The sequence below is a fragment of the Grus americana genome, chromosome 8 (assembly GCF_028858705.1).
Source record: "Grus americana isolate bGruAme1 chromosome 8, bGruAme1.mat, whole genome shotgun sequence".
NCBI lineage: Eukaryota > Metazoa > Chordata > Aves > Gruiformes > Gruidae > Grus > Grus americana.
This window is the reverse complement of record NC_072859.1, coordinates 4,579,629-4,598,101: the sequence shown is the minus strand read 5'-3', so window position 1 is coordinate 4,598,101 and position 18,473 is coordinate 4,579,629. Positions and strand designations below refer to the sequence as shown.

Here is an 18,473-nt window from a genome sequence, read left to right as displayed (position 1 = left end):
ACAGCGATAGCGAAAAATCGTAACCCGGTCTTTGGCCACCTCTGCCAGAGCCGAAGCCTCTAGGCGGTGCAGAGATCTGGATTTAGATATGAAAATATCTGGAAGTCCATTAAAATTCAGAGGAGCTGCGGTCCCCTCAGACCCCACACGGGTCCCCTCAGACCCACAGGGCCAGCGCCCTCGGGCAGCAAGAGATCAACTGGGTTCAGAAGGGTCTGACTGGCAAAGCGCAGTCCATTTTCTCACATTTCTTGAGAAACTTAGGGTTTTCTTCTCCAATTAAAAGCCTTTATAATGAAACGGGCGGCTTCTGTTCGGTTCTGATGGGGCAGAGGCGCTGAGCGGGCCCGGCGCCATAGGCGGGGGGAGAAGCATTCCCGCCCGGCGACGAACAACGCCAGCGGTGCTGTGAGGGAGATTCCCCCCCCGGCCCGGCCCGGCAGCCCTGTCACGGGCAGCCACCCTTCCCGTGGGACCACCGGCAGCCGAGTCTCCCGCTGCGGTACGAGAAGCGGCAGCGCAGCCAGGCAGCGGGCGGGAAACGAGCGTTTCTCCTCAGGGTGGGCCCCACCGCCAACCATCGCCCCTTTAAGCTCTGGCATTCCGCGATGGAGGGGGGTGGGGGGGAGGCTCCCGGCCGTTCCCGGGCCCGCTCCACCGCCGGTGGGACTCCGCTCCCGGCCTGCCCCGCGTCGGTAGCCCCGCCCCCGGCCGCGCGCGCCGCCTCGCCTCGCCCCGTGCCGGGCCCATCCCATCCCAGCCCGCGGCCAGGCGCGGAGCGGCGGCAGGCAGCGAGCGAGCCCCCCCTCCGCCGGCTCCGCGCCGCTCGGCCAGCCCCTCCGCCGCCGGCCCGAGCGCCATGGGGGGCGGCGGCGAGCGCCGGGCGCGGGCGCTGTGGCTGACGGTACTGTGGTTGTGGTTTCCCGGGCGGTGCGGCGGCGCCATGGACGAGTGTACGGAGGAACGGAGCGGCCGGCCGCAGCGTTGCATGCCCGAATTCGTCAACGCGGCTTTCAACGCGACGGTGTTGGCTACCCACACGTGCGGGACGCCGGCCGAGGAGTACTGCGTACAGACCGGCGTCACCGGCGTCACCCAGTCCTGCCACCTCTGCGACGCCGCCCAGCCCCACCTGCGCCACGGCGCCGCCTTCCTCACCGACTACAACAGCCCGGCCGATGCCACCTGGTGGCAGAGCCGCACCATGCTGGCCGGCGTGCAGCACCCCGCCGCCGTCAACCTCACCCTCCACCTGGGTAAGGGCCCCCCCCCCGCCCTGAGGGAAAACGGCGCCAAAGCCGGCGGCGGGAAGCCCGCGGGGGGGGGGTTGTGGGGGAACGGGAGGGGGGTGGGGGGAGCCCCGCGCTGGGCTGCCCTGGGTTTAAATTAATAGAAAGGTGGCTGTAAGTGGGGCCTCGGGACAAGAAGGACATGGAGCTGTTGGAGCGAGTCCAGAGGAGGCCACGAAGGTGATCCGAGGGCTGGAGCACCTCTGCTATGGAGATGGGCTGAGAGAGTTGTGGTTGTTCAGCCTGGAGAAGAGAAGGCTCCGGGGAGACCTTTCCAGTCCCTGAAGGGGCTACAGGAAAGCTGGAGATGGACTGTTCATCAGGGACTGTAGTGACAGGACAAGGGGAATGGCCTGAAGCTGCAGGAGGGGAGATGGAGATGGGATGTGAGGCAGAAATTCTTCCCTGTGAGGGTGGTGAGGCCGTGGCACAGGTTGCCCAGAGAAGCTGTGGCTGCCCCTGGCTCCCTGGCAGTGTTCAAGGCCAGGTTGGATGGGGCTTTGGGCAACCTGGGCTAGTGGAGGGTGTCCCTGCCCATGGCAGGGGGTGGGACTGGATGGGTTGTGAGGTCCCTTCCAACCCAAACCAGTCTATAATTCTATAACTAGGCCCTGGGGGTGGTTAGTGGCCGGAGCGGGTTTTTGGTGAGGGTAAAGTGCCCGGCTGGGTTCGCCCTGTGAAGTCCCGGTTGTGAGCGGGGTGGTCCAGTCCTGCAGGAACGAATGCAGGCTCTCTGCCCCTCAGCTGCTGTCCTTTTCTTCAAGGATAATCACAGCATAAACAGCGCTTTGTAAACTTAAATTTCAGCCTTCCCCACAGAGGCAAAGCGAAAATGAATATTGCAAGGAGTTTGGTTGATCGCAGGCTGCGCTGGTTGTGCTGTTAATTGGTGAGATGAGTAAGTTCATGCTGCGAGAGGTGGTTTGCTCTGGTGTGCAGCGCAGTGTGCGTGTCTCACCCCCTGCACCGGGAAGCTCGGATCCTGGAGTCTTCAAGGCAACAGGCTTGGCATTCAGGTTGATGTGAAAAGCAGCCAAGCGCCTTAGGAAAGCGTGTGTCTGCAAAGGCACGTCTGCTCAGTGCTGTCCTTTAGACACTGAGTGGGTTAGGTTTGTCAGAGAGCAGTTGGCATTACTGCAGAACCCGTAATGTGGTGTCAAAAAAAGGAGAAGGAGAATTTTCTGGTTAATTGGCATTCCCAGAATCTCCTTTGGGATAAAGTATTTTAGCTCTCACTTTGGTTTGTGGACGTGCTTTTATTTTCCTCTGTTCATTCAGTTACTTAAGCTGTCTTGACGTGGAAAAAGGGTAATTGGTTTGGAAGACAAGGCAGCCAGTGGAAAGTTAAAAGCACAGCTTATATCCTCATGTCATTAAATAAAGTAAAAACTACAACAACCCCAAACCTCAGTGTAATCATTCATGGTTTCTGTTCAGGAGCTGCTGTTGAACCTTAAGTTTGAGCATCAATAATGGGTCTCAGTGTAATTCAGAGGAAAAAAAGTTGTATTAGGAGTTGGGGAGCTGGATCTTTGATTTCACAACCTGAGAACAGATTGTGTGAAAGCTCCCACCTGCGTTAGTGGGATGGAGATGATGGTGTTGAGTCCTGTACCAGGACTCACTGTTCACTGCTCACTGCATCCATCTGCCGTGGCAGCCGGGAGCATCTCACCACCCTAAAGTGTTTCTTTGTGTTAGGAGCTTCAAAATAAATATACCATGTAAGCGTATGTAATTGTTCGGATAAGGGGAGGTTGTTACTAAGGCCTCTGTATCCCTCTGTTTTTTGGAGTTTTTTTGTACATTGGTAGTTTTTTATGCAGGGCATCTGGGAAAAAACAGTAAGCTAAGGTTTAATCTTAACTTTTTAAATAGAAATTATAGTAATTCTTCATTATCAAGGTAAAACTTCATTTATAGGTACATCTGTATTACTGCTGTGCTTGTGTTTGTGCACCTATATGTATATGGGTGCATACAAAAAACCAAAAAGAATGTTTTTCTGACATCCTGGAGCAAACAGTGTGCTGTGTCCTGGGCTTTGAAGAAATGTGCATGTTTCTTTGAAAACAACTGCATCTTCAAAGTACTATAGCATTGCAACATGATCGTTGTCAATGTCGTCGTTTCAGGTTTGCTCGCAGACTTTTGTAGCTTTGCAAATTTGCTCTGGCGTATTTTTAGACAAGGGTACAACATTTTAAGAGGAAGCTACCTGGCTGACTTTCAGATATTTGAGGGGTTTTTTAAAATTTTTTTCCATTTAAGTTTTTGATGGGGTATGTGTAGTGTAAAGATTTTAAGACTTGGAAGCTTGTTATGGGCATGCTGGTGGTGGCAGGAGTTAGTTTTAAGAACACTAATAGCAAGGCATTAAGTTATCTGTGCACGTGCTGTGCAAGCAGTAAATATTCCTGTATGCCTTTGTATGCATCACTCAGCTCATTGCATGTCAAAGAACTGTAGAGTACCAGACAGTGCCATTTCAGTCTCCAATACCCCAAACGCCTCTGCAGCATTGATCTGCTGTACTCTTGTAAGAGTTTCAAGCCATCTGTGTTTGTGTGAGCTGTTGGGTGCCGCATTTGGATTCTGTGTGCCCCCAGGCTGTTCCCCACGGCAAACCACGGTCTGCAGGACACTTAATTATTGACATCAGTAAGAGAGAAGGAGGCAAAGGGCTTGACAAGTATTTGTGTACTCAGTAGGACGTGAATGCATTCTGGGACACAGAGCTCTTTTATGCAGTTAGTTCTGCATGATCTTCAAGGATTAGGCTGTGTGCTCAAACCCGTATCCTTGTTTTATGCTGCAGTCGCCTTTATGTCTAAAAGCACCGGTATCCTAAATGGGTAGTGTTGCTTTGCACTCGTTCAGGACCGGCAGCATCAGCTCTGGGCTTCCAGCGTACAAATATCACCCTGCAGTTTTTTGGCAGTTTGGGATGTCTTGATTAATGTTCAGTGATGTTGGGTCCGTGTAGATCAGTGTAACGTTTTGGAGGAGCCTGCAGAAGGTCAGTTGTAACCACAGGTCTGTTGCCAACACGTGGGCTGCAGCGATTTCTTTGAATCTTCTTACAATTTACAGTTCAAAACAAGCTTAAAAACCTTTAGTTTTAAGACTAGATGCTCTCAAAGGGCTTAGTATAGAAAGATACTGTGCGGGTCACTATTCCTAAGTTAAAGGCTCAGATCCTGGGAGTGTTTGGAAAGGAGGTCTGCACCCAGAAGTTAGGATGCTCCCTGGGGAGAGAGGAATTGGGGTAATTACCAGTCCCTGCGCAAGGAACATCTGGAGTTATAAAAGCTGTTTCTCTTTGTATGAGAGGGTATTAAGAACCCCCTGAGTAAGTGTCATCCCCCAGGAGGCTTGGAGGCATGCATTTGCAGCTGTAAATCAGGAGAAGGGGGGATTTGAACCCGTTCGCAGGGTGGTGTCTGGGTAATTAGGTTAGTGGGCGAGAGGAGGGGGAGCACCGCTGTGTCCTTTCTTCCACTTTTCTTAAAAGTTTCCCTTCGCTTCCCCCATTTTCCAGTTCCTCAGGTTGAATTATTTCTAATTTAGACTTGGCCCAACAGTCTTTTTTCTCCAACACTGCCCTCCCCCAGTGTTCCCATATATTCCAGGAATAAGGGACTTTGGGGCAGCAGTGCCAGCTTTTAAATAGAAGATGGAAGCCGAGGCATTACGGTATGTAGTTAGTTGTCTGCTTTTTTTTTTTTTTTTTTTTTTTTTTGAAGCCAGAGCATCACGTTATTTTTACAGTCTGTGCCGGTCACTTCTGCTGGGAGCATTGGGATAGTTCTGGCATCTCCCCAGCGCTTTGTGTGCATACGTTTTAGCACAGCTTTGCTAGTTAGACCACTGACGCATTGAAACAAAGCTGTACATTAAAGATGCTCCTTTGAACACTGGAAGAAGGGGAAAAGGAATAGTTTGGAGGCACATGGAGTAATTTTGGTGCTGGGCAGTGCTGCTGAGCAAAGGCTTGTATTTTTTTCAGAATTATCTTTTTTTGGAGCAGATTCTCACTTCTTCCTTCTGCAGCTCTAATTTCTGTGTGCTTTCTGTTCTTTACACTGTTTCTATGCCTTTTTTATCCACTTTTACATGTGCCTCCCTCTTCCCTTCCCAACCGTCCCTGCTAGAGCGACCTCTCATTTTTCCCAACCACTTTTACTCTCTGCCCAGATCTGCTCAATTTCAGCTATCGTGATCCCGGTGTTTTGTTCCTCGGACAAAGAGGCAGCGTCCTCAGCACGCTGGTGGCTGTTTCATGGCTGTGGAGTGGCCCTGTCTCTACTGAGAGTAGCTGCACTTTTGTCAACAAACCTGTGAGCTAGGAATGATCCGGTCTGGCTTTCCCGTTGCGGCTGGTGACCCACTGCATCTCTGCAGGGACGATGCCAAGGAGATGTGCTTGACTGATGATGCTGGTGGCCTCAGCTGTGAGTTCAGGATTATCTGGTAGGCAGGGAAGATCGGTTCCCACCTCTTATTGCCTGGGAAGAGGAGCTGGCGCTCGGTGCTGGAAGGCAGCCCTCTGCTAGCCTGCCTTTCAAGAAAAATTAAATTGCTGGTTGCCTTATTTAAAAACATGTCGGCTGTGTTTGTGGGCATGGACAAAAACATGGTTAGAGCTAAGTGTTCCTGCTCTTGAATTCTTCTGAAGTCCCTGCTGTAGACCAGCCTATAAACCTGTGTCACCAAGCTGGACGGTATCATATATGTATAAAATAAAGAAAAACTTGTAAAAGCTGCTGGTTGTTAGGAGGAATGGATGGCCCATCTCCTTCACCTCCCCCTTTTCTGACTGCTCAGTCCTTTATTTGGCTTTGAGGAGAGCGATGATGCTTGGTTATATATACTTTGTCTGCGAAGCGTGGTTTGGGGTATGACTGCCATTTGAAGGCATTTACAAGGAAACCCAGGCAATATGCCAGTTCTTGTGTTCAGCCTTGGCTTGATTTGCCAGTTGTTTGTAGCTGATGAGATTTTAAAAATTTTTTTCAGTACAGAAAAACACCTTTTTTTTTTTTTTAAAGGGAGGGCTATAAAATGTACCTTAAACTAAGTACGTAGTTTATGCCACTGGGATGCAATCATATGTTTTATTTAGCGCAGCAGAATGATGCTGTTAGTTTGCCAGTTATCCTATTAAAACTTTACGAGGCTGCGGTTCCCAGGGAACCGCTGCGAAACCAACGGCAAACGAGCAGGACGTACGCACGTGAAGTTTTGCATAGCGTAGCTGCAATTTAAAAACTCTGAGAAATGGTAATTAACATGTTGGGAGAGAGCGTTTCCGGCACTTAGGCTGGTGTTACAGAGTGCGTTGGGAAGCCCTCGCAGACTTGTTGAGCCCGGGCTGGGAAGGACCAGCCCTGCGCCGCAGTGACTTCGCCGTGGTATTTGCGGAGCCCTGGGGGGACTCTATTTTAGTTGGTCTCGCAAAGGCTTGATTTACATTTTGCAGGTTTCAACACGAGCAGTTAAGGGATCAGGGCTTTTAATGGCCAGCAGTTGTTCAGTGCAGTTATATAAAGTCTCTTTAAAGCTCTTTATCGCTTCCTGCATACCCTTTAAATTCCCAGGTTTTCTCCAATTCCTCCGTCCTGCGTCTTTCTTGAGACACTGATGCCACTGTGTGACGCCTTTGGGAATACTATACATGGCAGAGAACTTATTTTGGGGGATGGAGAGAGCTGGGATTGTGTGGTATTTTGCTGCAAAACCAGCTGCTATTTGTGGTGCTTGCCCTGAGTTGCTAGAAGGATTAATCGCCAGTTTTGTCACAGTTACTTTTGTAGGTTTAAACCTTGGAAACTGTTGTTTGCTGCTCAGAATTGTTAGCTTGCTGAAAAATTTCTGGCTTATTCAGTAGCATTAAGTAGCGTTTCTCTTACAGCCTGAGGCTTGGGGAGGCTCTCCCGGCCTCTCCGAGTCTGCAAGTGAAAATCCCAGGCTGCCACTTCCCACGGAAATGAAAAACGGGATTGCTCGGCAAACAACACGTAGAGAAAATAATTTCCAGCGCAGATGGATGGGATGGGAAACTTGGATCTCTAGTTCACCATAATTCTTAAAAACAGGACTGTGAGCATTTTCCTTAATCTTACAACCCTTGTCAGACTGAGACCTCCCGCTTGTGTCCTCGGGGCCCTAATTCATCATTTACTGCCACTGGTGATGCCGTACTGAGTGATTTCATGCAGGCTCGCTGTCTGGCTCTGTTTTCTACCTGTGGGTTAGCTGGTTTATGAGGTCTGGCGCGTTAAACTGAACTAGTTGCATCTAACATCACCGCCTCTTGTTCATAATAACCTTTGAAAGCTCAGCTAGGGGCTGTGGCCCCTCTCATAAGCTCCTGCCTGAGAAGAACTGTTTTAGCCTGCTTTTACAAATCTCTTAACCACAAGATCTTGCTTATTGGTGGCTACCACAGTGCACTTGGAGCAGAAAATAAAATGAGTTTCATTGTTTCCTGATAAAGTGTGGAAACCTTGCAAGGTCTGTTGTCGGGCCGCACAAACAGGAGTACATCGGGAATTTTTTCCTCCCCTTCCCCAGGTACAGAGTAGCCCTGCGTGTGTCAAATTAAGCTTTACAGGCTCTAAGTGAAGGGTAAATGTGGATGCTTGTGTTGAGGACCTGTGGCATTACCAGCTGTGTTTAAAACTCTTTGTAATATTAGGACAATCTCTTAACACTAAGCCATCTGCAAAGGATGTACTTGGGATTGCTGTCGCGATCTGTGGCATCCCTTGAGCAACGCTGGGATCTTAGCAGCGTGCTGGTAGGATGGTGATGTTGGCTGTCACGTCGGCATGGACTAGGAGTTGAGGACAGCTGCTAATAAAGCAACTGTGCCGTGAGATTAGAGAGCTGCTACTAGTAGATGCGTACAGTTGTCAAATGGGACCAGGAGTATTGAGACGAGAGGCTGCCTCCTGTAGCCTGCCAGGCTGCAGGTGCAAGCTGCTGTTAGCCTTTGTAGGCTGTGTTAGGTGCTTTTGAGGTGAAACATAATGATTTCTCAGAATTTTTTCTGATGTAGAAGCTTGGAAAATGGTGAAAACTTGTCAACTGTACAACAGAACAGAAATGGCAAGTTAATTTTATTTAAACTTTAAATAAATCATCCTCAGTCTTTAATCTCTCTTCTACCAGTCCATCCCTATTAGAGAGATCACTTACCATAAACCGCCCCCCGCCCAGACCAACCCCTTACATACTATTTAGTGATATTCAGCATTTTGTTTTGAAACTGGGTGGCAAAGCTCTTCTTTCCATGCTTCTACTTGTTTTAGATATTCTAGTGCGATAGTCATCAAAGAGCTGTTTCCAGTGGTAATCACGCCTGCAGTTCTGACACAACACAGCTGTGTTCAGTAACAGAGAATTTAAAAATTTCCTCTTTTAGAAATAGTATCCAAAAACTATTACTAGATTATTATTTTTTTTTTTTCCCTTGGTAGGTAAGCTAGTACCATCTTGTACGCTGGAGGTACACTTCCAGATAGCTTGAGGGCCTATTTGCACAGTGGGTTTAGGGGTTTGTTGTTTTTGTGGGGGAAGAAGAAGATTTTTAAGGTGTTTGTAGAGATGGTGTATTGAAATGTTGCAAAGACCCAGAGTTTGTGGGTTCTCGGGTCAGCTTTCCAGAATGTTCTTGTCTGTGCTGCAGACTTTGAGAGAGAATTGCTTATCTGACTTGGCTTTGTAGCGGTCCCATGTTTTACAGGAGATCACTAGCCCCACGGCAGTGGGGTAATCCTCTAATTCATCCTTGGGGACTTGAGATGCCAATCTGGGAAGATCGGGGAGCAGAATGGTTAAATGGCTTCAAGTATGGCAGCCGGCCCCTGCCAGCGGGCAGAGGTGGAAAGGAGGAAGGCTTAGCCCTTGCGTTGCTCTTATCCCTTCGTGAAGGAAAGATCAGCTATGTCTGAGGAGTCTCTTAAAAAAAAAAAAAAACAAACCCTAAACAAAACCACCAACCCAAAAAACCCTAAAACCTATCAAACATCAATACCTGTTTGATAACAGGGGTTTTTCTTCCCAGCACGTCTGTGCTCAAGCAGGCAGTGGCTGACTGCACGTGGTAGTGCTTAACTTGCTGGTGGGTTGCCCAAAACACTCGTTCCCTCGGGTGCTCCAGGGCCGAGGGAGCGCTGCAGAGTTTGGGGTTGGCATCAGCCCAGTTCTAAGCACACTGCTTTCATCTTGCACGTTATTTTTCAAGATCTGCTTTATAGCTCAACCTGCTCGGCATCAGAAAAGACCTCATTCCCACCTCGGTGAGCTGGTGCTTGTACAGCATGTTGTGCTTGGGCTGGTTTGGTTTTTTTGTTGGGGGGGGGGGAAATACCAAGGATCCTGAACAGATTTTAAAAAAAAAATATATTCTTTGCTTTCCCTGTGTATTTTGTTTCAGGAAAATGAATCTTTCTAGCCTTCCTTGAATTGAAAGATGTATCTCACAGAGTCTTTAAGCAAATGGTTGCATTGAACCTCCTCAGGAGAGATAAACCGACAGTTTTCGTGGTACTTTCTTAATGCTGTGCTTACAAGGTTGTGGAGTATGAGCTACGTGCTCTGAAAGGTGTGGTGTGCGTTGGGAGTATTTCTTACTGAGATTAGTGGAATGAAAAATCAGTCCCTTTGGAAAAACTACCATCAGATGCTTCTTGGTATCACAGTGTTAAGTGGGACTGCTTGACTGAGTAAAAAGGAAATGTTTGTATCCTAGGGCTTCTGTGATCTACTTCTGATTATGATGATTATTTATAGTCCTTTCATCTGCAGTTCTTTACATGCTCCCATCCGGTGGGATTTTGCAGTGGGATTTTCTTCCCAGCAGCTTGTGGGGCTGGTCCCTGGGGAGCAGCTGCGGCGAGGCTGCCCTCCTTGCCGCCCTTGCCTCCCAGCTTCTGAAAACATGGTTTATTTGTGGGGATCCGGCGTGTCTCCCTCTGCCCTGCCTCCTGACTGCCGTGGTCGGGGTGCAGGGCTTGGCCCAGTGATCTACTTTTACTTTGTTAGAGCAGCTGATGCCTGCCTTCCAGCTGCTGCCGCTTGCTCTGTTTTTGCTAGCTGCCTTCCCGGGTCTCGTGGGTCCTGCTGTCCTGGCTGGAGTAACACAGGACAAGCGGTTTCTCAACACCGAATCAGCTGCTTCATGAACTAGTTAAGATGCTGATGCTTAAGGCCATGGTTGCTCTAAGCTTGTAGACCTCCTGTTTGCTTTACTTGTGTTTTCTGTCCCCTCTCCCTTCCTTCTTGTTTCTGAAGCTCCTTGCAATGTGCCTGGGCTTCACCTCCCTCCTGCTCCCGTTTCCCTGGTACTGAGATGTGCAATTTGGGGTTCTTCAGCTGAGATCTCCCCACCCTTCTGGTCCCAGCAGCCTGCGTGGGTAGCGTTGCTGCTGCCCTCCTGTGCTGGCTGCTTTATATGTGTCTTCAGACAGGAGGCTGGCAGTTTTCATTTTGGTCAAACTCCAGTGATGCTCAGATGAGAAGTACAATGCAAGTTCAAAATTGTGAAATGCTTAATATTATTCTGTAGTGTCTCCTCTTGCACATGTTAGGGTTTGGGCCTCATCGAAGGACAGTTACAAGTTTTCCTGAGCTGAAGCCATTTTTTTGTCATAAAAACTAATGTTTTTTCCTGCTGATTCCCAGCAGGGTTATGAAGAAAATATGGACAGTGTGGAGTAGAGGGGTTTGGGGCTGAGGGGATGGGGCAGCTGCTGCAGGGGCCGGTGCTGCTGCCAGTGTGAAATGTGAACTATAAATAAAGCGAGGCCCCTCCATCATTGCATGGTGTCTATTTAATGAAATCTAGTTTTCTCCCTGCTTCGCCTCCCAGTGCGCTCCCTCCCCTGTTCCCCCTCTGCCGGGATCGCTGGCGGAGCTGGGAGGGGTGCTTGAGACTGGGATGGCTCTTCCATCCCCTCCACCCGTGCTCTGCAGGCGTGAGTTAACTGATTAAATTACCGGCATTATACGAGTCACCGCTCTTCTGCTTTCTAAGCAGAGTGACTCTGTATACAGCCCTATGTGCTCGCTGCCCCTTTCTCACACCATCCCTCCCTCCCTCCCTCCTGCCGGCGGTCCCCGGCTGCAGGGGGGTGAGCAGGGCTGTCCCTGGTGCCTCCCCCATCAGGGCAGCTAAACTCGAGTTCCTTATGGAACAAAGTACAGATTATTTTGGAAGTAATGATACAGAGAGAAGCTTTTTTTTAAGAGGTTTGTAGCACTTTTAGGAAATAAGGGCCTTTTTTTACTTTTATTGTAACTGTTACAAGAAAGTGTATTTAGTGCTGTCCCTTTCTTTTTGGCAATTTGTCTGAAAACATTGCAGGTAGGTTGTTGCGGTGCCAGAGTCCCTGTTTAGGAAAGGAAGCTTGTGGTTCTCATGAAGGATTGGTATTTTAAATCATGGTAAATACCTCTAGGAAACAATTGGCTGACAGAACTACAGCTCTGAAACCATGGTTCTCTTGCAGGTGACCTTAGTTATTCTTGTTTGTCAGTATCCCAAAAAGGCAGGAATAAACAATGCCTTTTTCCTTTTCCAGACTTAAATTTCTTTAAATTGGAGAGTTGAGGCTATTGGGTGAAGAAAAGTTGCTAGAAGTCGCCAATGTAGATAATGAGTGAGCATCTGGCAGGGGTGAGACTGTAATGTTCATCTGTCCCCGGCAAGCAGGCAGGAACTTAAGGTGTATTTTCTCTGCCACAGATTTCCTGGTAGCCTTATTTTTCTGTGCTTCCATTCCTTGTAAGATGTAGAATCTGTGTCAGGAGAAGCCTGTGCTTGGAAAGGCTGTAAATCCTGAACTTGGAGCACCCCTTTTACCCCACGCTGCTTCTCTCTGTTCCCTGGCAGACTGCCGCTGGTCTTTGAGTACAGAGCACACAATTTAATGAAAAATTATCCAAGAGGCACTCTTGAAAGACCTTTAATTTGGTATCCACTGATAAATTTAGAAATCTCTAGGGAAATGTATTTGTCTGCAGCTCTGAAAGTACATGGGTAGTGCTGGGGAAGGACATCAGAAGATTCCCAAAGTCAGATTTGTTGCCTTTCTATGCTTTGTTTCTCTGCAAGTTCGGGCAAAAATGGGACAGTAACAATCCTGTTTTGGGTTTTTTTTTATGACAAATAATGTTTTACTCCTAATTCATAGCACTTACCCACGGTGTCCGAAAATCGCCTGGAGCAGCTGTGATGCAGCTGCAGCACTGGCCATACTGCAGTCATCCACAGAGGTTGAGAGCTTTGGTTACAGCCCTTATAAAGCTCTTATCTGTGAACTGGACTGGTTTTCTGGTGCACTTGAAGTAGCTGGCTCTTGTCTCTTCGTACTTCCTTGTTCACCAAATTAATGGTTAATTAACCAAGAATTTGGATGTTACAACAGTGCTATCGTCTGGGCTGCTGACACTGATCTTTGCCTGGATGGTGTCACTAGCTATTACATGGGAGAGGCTACAAATGTTTATAGGAATCTCAATTCTTCCTGTTGCAAAACCTCATACCAAATATGTCTCTTCGTTAATTTGCCTGTGAATTAATCACCTTTTCATGTCATCTATTTGGTCTGTTTTGCAACTCCAGGGCTGTGGTATGTTCTGTTGTGAACTGCGTGGTAGAAAATTAACATGCTGCTCTGGTGGATGGGAGGCACCCTGTCTGCTGGCCTTTCTGTCCCCCAAGTATTGCTTTTTTTTTTTTTTTTTTTTTTTTTTTTACTGCTCCCACCCCTAAAAAGTCAACATTAACTTGAAAACAGTGGGAGGGAATGAAAGGTGTTTTGAAAGGGTGATCCCAATGGTGGGAGCGGTATTGAGTGCTTATACAGGGTATAGAGAGGGGTTGTGGGAAGAGAGGTGGTTCAGCAAAACGAATAGAGTTCGGAGTCGTTAATCTGCGTCACTAGCACTGTGTGCCAGAAAGTTTAAATTGTGCCTAGCTAAATCGCATGAGTCTTTGAAATTCACAGCAGTGCTGGCAGCCCCGCTGGCTTTTGTCCTTCCTGCAAACACACAGCTGCTTGGTCCGGGCATCCCCGCGTGCTCAGCATCCCCGCTGCTTCCTCTGGTTCCGCTGGAGAAAGCCGCTCACGGCTTTGGGGAAACCACAAGAGAGCAGCTGGAAGAAACCTCAAGCAAGTGAGGTGGTGTTGCCATTGGACCCATGGAGGATGTGAAAGTGTGGAGTGTTTAGTTCATGTCTCTGCGCTCTGTGCGTAATTAGTGTAACAGGGGAAAACTTTCTTTATCACCCCCCTCTGAGGAGTGACGCGTGTCCAAACTTGCTTAAGAAATTTGCTGGTAAGAGTCCAAAAAGCTCACGTAGCAGTATGTGGTCTGCAGAAATGCTTGCTTAGTTCAGGTAGCTGTGCTGGCTGCTCAAGGGAAACTTATCTTAAAACATACAGCTGAAATCTATCAGCTTTTGCTTTTTTTCCTGCTGATGTTTTAAAGCTGGCTTTCAGCACAGGTAACTCAGCAGAAGAGGTAATGGATTGCAAAAGGTTGTGGTTGGAAGGTAGGCATGGAGCCTGTGAACGGTGTTTTATATGTAGAGGCTGATGCTCGGCTACTCTTGTGAAAGAAATGGCAGCTGCTTCAGGTGGTACTACAAGCTGTCTTGTCAGGTCTAAAATGAAAAATAAAAATTTAAAAAATCTGTGGTGGTTTTCTGACTGTCCTGCTTCTTGAGGTAGGTGCTAAGACCACTTCTTTATTCTTGCATCTGCCCTCTGAGATGTGAGGGGAAGGACAAGAGCTGCCAGGACAAGAGATGATATTGTGGAGTGGAACATCATACCCTTTCTATCATAGAGGTAATGATTAATTAATTAAGTTCTAGTAGCAGAGGCTTGCCTTAAAGTATAAACAAATATTTGTAGTTAGAGTGTGTAACTCCTAGCTCTGTGTACTTTTTTGCATTCTTGATAAAGGCATGTTTAAAGATTTTGAGTTGGAGGATTCTTATCCTGTTGGAAAAGATTACTGGTCCTTCTGAATTAGAAATTAAAAAGGCAGTTAATGAATAATTGGTAAGGCATTCCTGGAGCATCTTCCATCTACTGTGCCCAAAGAAACACCACTTTGTTTCTTCGAAGAGTGTTACCGAGGTGAAACAACCAAATCATCATTAAACTTCTTCCTTTCAATACTTAAAGGGGGCTTATAAGAAAGACGGGGGCAGACTTTTTAGCAGGGTCTATAGTGGTAGGACAAGAGGAAATGGTTTTAAACTAGAAGAGGGGAGATTTAGACTAGATGTAAGGAAGATTTTTTTTTTTTAATGATGGCCAGTGTGAGGCACTGGCACAGGTTGCCCGAAGAGGTGGTAGATGCCCCATCCCTGGAAACATTCAAGGTCAGGGGGGACGGGGCTCTGAGCAACCTGGTCTAGTTGAAGATGTCCCTGCTCAGTGCAGGGGGTTGGACTGGATGACCTTTAAAGGTCCCTTCCAACCCACACTATTCTATGATTCTCCTAAATGAAGTATAAGCCATAAGGATGAGCTGTAGGAAGCTCGGGCTTTCCATTTTCTGGGCTTGACCTACAGACAGCAGTCAGGAGGTGCTCACATACTTGCTGTGTATCTCTACACTGTTTTTTATCTTGCACATGTTTTTATCTTGCTTCCCCCTTCTCCTGTTCCACCAGCCCCAAGGCTTTCATGCTGATGCGCTGTGGTTTGTGTTCAGGTGCTGTGACAACAGATTGAAGGGCAGAAGAGTTTTGTGTGAATCACACAGTGTCCTTGCAGAATAGCTATCCTACGGCTCAGTGGGGTGCTTAAAATTTGGGAGGCAAGGAATGAAGGTGTGGCTTCATGGTCTCTCAAGGTACACTGGCTTCTCTCAGCCCTGCCCATTCACTGCAGCTGGGGACAAGGAATCATGTGGCCCTTGGCTGGGTGTATCAGCTTGCTTGATTAATTCCCAGTGGCTAATCTGATGGAAAGATAACCTTTTGGTGGCCCTGGTGATACTGGGGTGTGCCTGGGGCCGTGTAAGTGCTGGTTGATGGGAAGCAGGCACAGAGGAGGCACAGCTCCGGGGTGGGGGACAGACTTAGACCAGTTGCAGCCAATTTTGAAAACACCCTAAAACTTTTTTTTTTTTTTTAGAAGGACTCTTGTGATAAGGCAAACTCAAAATGAGGACTTGGGATTATGGGAAGCTACTGTGAGCTTTGAAAGTGCAGACTTTTGTAAAAGGAAGGAAATGAGCAATCTGAAATTTCCACTGTTGTGCCTTGCACATGGATGCAGCTCATTAGTTGAAGTAAGAAACCTGAGAAAAAGATTGAGAGAGAGATTAGAGAGCATTTCTGGGGGAGGATTTTCATAAAGACAACATTCATGTACGTGTTTTAAGTTAAAACACTGAATTCTTGTAGAGTTTTACTTTATGCAAAACACCTTTATTTGGAGATTCAGCTGTCCTAGCTTGTTTTAGCTGACTTTGTGTAAGCAGGAATAATGAGATACTTTTTTTTTAAATTAATAACCCATTAAAATAAGGGGGCAAACTGGTATTTATGCAGCTACTTGACTATCCTGGAAGCAGATTCAAAGGCAACAGATTGATCTATAGTGGAAAATCACTTGATAGACAAAGAAGTGGACTGTTTTAAAGCTTTTCATCACAAATAATTATAAAAAGTGAAACTAAATCTAATTTTCATAAATGATGCTGAAGATTGAGATGGTGCATCCCAATGCAATTAAATTTCTAGGCTTCCTCATTTTAGAATTAATAACACCATAACAACTTGCTTTTCTCTTTATGGACTTGGAGTTCCCATAGTGATGGATGACATAGAGCCCATAAAGGACTCCTGTGCCCTTGATATTCATTGCATATCTAAGAGTTAAGCATCTGGCTGGAGGAGAGGAAGAGGCTGAAGTGTCTCAGTGCTTTGGGTTAATTACTAGACCAGCTCCTGCAGAATTATTGTTCTTTATGTGTCGGGTTGGCCGGGTTGATGTTGCGTCAGCACTTCTTTTGTTAAAAAGCTTCCTAAGAGTTGAAGAGTTGGCATATGCGTCTCCTAGGAGGAGGTTTTCCTGCAAGTCACCTGCAACCTGTACAGAGCTGTAGAGCTGCTCTTCAAGCAGAGTCAACCAATGAATGGTGATAAATCTTTGAAGAATATAGGTATGAAAATGGTTATGCCTTCTGGTTTCAGGGACAAAGAAAGCGCTCTTTGGTCCTGCAAATGTACTGTATTCATTAGCCCTAAGGAGAGGGGTTTTTTAAATGCAACTTTCACCTACTTGCTTAACCTGCGGGTGCCTGGAGGAATGGAAAACAAGTTTAGCATACCTGAGGGCTTTTCTTCCAGAGGTCTCCCTTTAGTATGTGTCCTGCCCACACAGAGATAAAGGTGAGCAAGAAAACTCCTAGAGCGATGCATTTTTGCATGGGTATGCAGCAGTTCCTGCCCAGGCGACTCTTGCTGGGAGGATCCAGCCCATCTGCCAGCCTGGAGCTGCCTCTGATGTGCTGGGAAGAGGTACGGTGATCTCTGGTGGGGTGTTCTGGTTGTGGGGGTGCTTGGGTGGAGCATGCATGGAGGTAATTTCTGTTTTATCCCTGCAAGGGATGTATAGGTAGTGATGCCTGAAAGCAGAACATGGGGACAGATGTTCTTCCATCAGAACACTGAACGCTCCTTCGCAAGTGCAGGCACAGTTTTATAGAGCAACTTCATCCTTCCCCGTCCCCTCCCATTTGGGGGAAAGGTGGTGAATAATCGACTCGCTCCTCTCCAGATAATGCTTGAAAGCTGTCCAAAATGGGCTTGGTTTCCAAAGTAGCGTGAAGTCGCTGGGGTATGTAAGCCACAGAGTCCTGCTGGGGGTTTTGGAGTGCTCAGCCCTTTCCTTCCTGCCGGGAGAGAGACTGAAAAACCTCTGGGTCGTTTTATTTTTGATGCTAAATGCATAGTTTCCTTCCAGCGCAGCAAGTTTGTGACTATTTTGGAGCAGACTGTCTTGAGCCTGAACACAAGCCGAATCCTGCCAGCAAGGCAAGCAAAGGCTTGCTTGCTAAAGATATCGTGCGTACATGTACATAGTCCAGGGGTTTTTTAAGGTGCTCTGTGAGAGCTCAGATTTACAGCACGATCCTAGGCATCCTAAAGAAAATTAAAGGGATCAGACGTATCTAATGAATAATGAGCTATTTAAGGTCAGCTTTATCCTTTATAGCACCTATTCTCTGTGACAGCCGTACCAGATGACACTTACTCCATCACAGGCATATCATGCGTTGACCTTTCCATCAGATTCAACTCCGTCATGTGCTGTTGTGCTCCCAGGTGATCGGGCATCAGTTTTTTTGGCATTGTTCCTGTCTCTGAGGCCGGTATACATTGGTAATTCAGTAATTCCTGCAACGAATTTGGGCTGCCTAAGGTTATAGCTTGTGCTCATGTGAAATTGAGTTGGCCCTGAAAAAAAAATTTTGTTCAACTCTCTCTTTTAGTTATGCTTCCTTTAGATTTATTAAATAGTTGTCCTTTGCATGGATGGAAAATGTTAAAAATAGAACTGCTCAAGGCAAGGCTATTGTGTTGGTGTTGACAGGTTTGCTGGAAGCTGAAGCATGCCTTATATTTTAAGAAACACCAGGTTTTGGAAGGGATTGCTCTCTTATGTCCTCTTGACCCTGCACTGAGGAGCTGCTTTTCTGAGCTAACAAGAGACTGTCTTTCGGATAAATTGGGTTTTTTAGCGTTCGCTAGGTAGTGCGATTACTGCAAATAATAGACCGAGCTTTGGATTTCTGGAGAATTGTTGCCTTTTGTAATTAAGAGGCACCAACTGCAAGGCCAGTCAGTGAACAAACCTGAAATGTCTAATAATATAATGTCTAATAGACCATTTGCTTTTTGGTACAATTCTTTACTAAAAATCTTTTTTTCCTTGTCCCGTTGCTGTGCAGGCAAGCCCATATGTATAAGGGAACAAAGCACAAGTGATGATACAGAGGAGATAATGACACTGTACTGATCTGTACCATGCAGCAAATAAATAAGCTTCTGCAGTTTCCCTCTCCCCAGTAGTTGTAACCGCTGTAAAAAAACAAATTATTTTGCTCAGGACCCCTAACTTTGCTGAGCTTGCCTCAAACCAAAGG

General features: G+C 47.2%; 1 protein-coding gene across 1 annotated transcript in view; it reads left to right on the top strand.

The window, feature by feature from the left end:
* The first annotated feature begins 722 nt into the window (after nt 1–722).
* The window catches only part of LAMC1 (laminin subunit gamma 1), a 68,613-nt gene continuing 50,862 nt past the window's right edge, over nt 723–18,473 (top strand). The window contains exon 1 of the mRNA XM_054833438.1: nt 723–1,256. Coding sequence (XP_054689413.1) covers nt 860–1,256 — 397 coding nt within the window. The 5' untranslated portion in view covers nt 723–859. The remainder of the gene's footprint in view (nt 1,257–18,473) is intronic.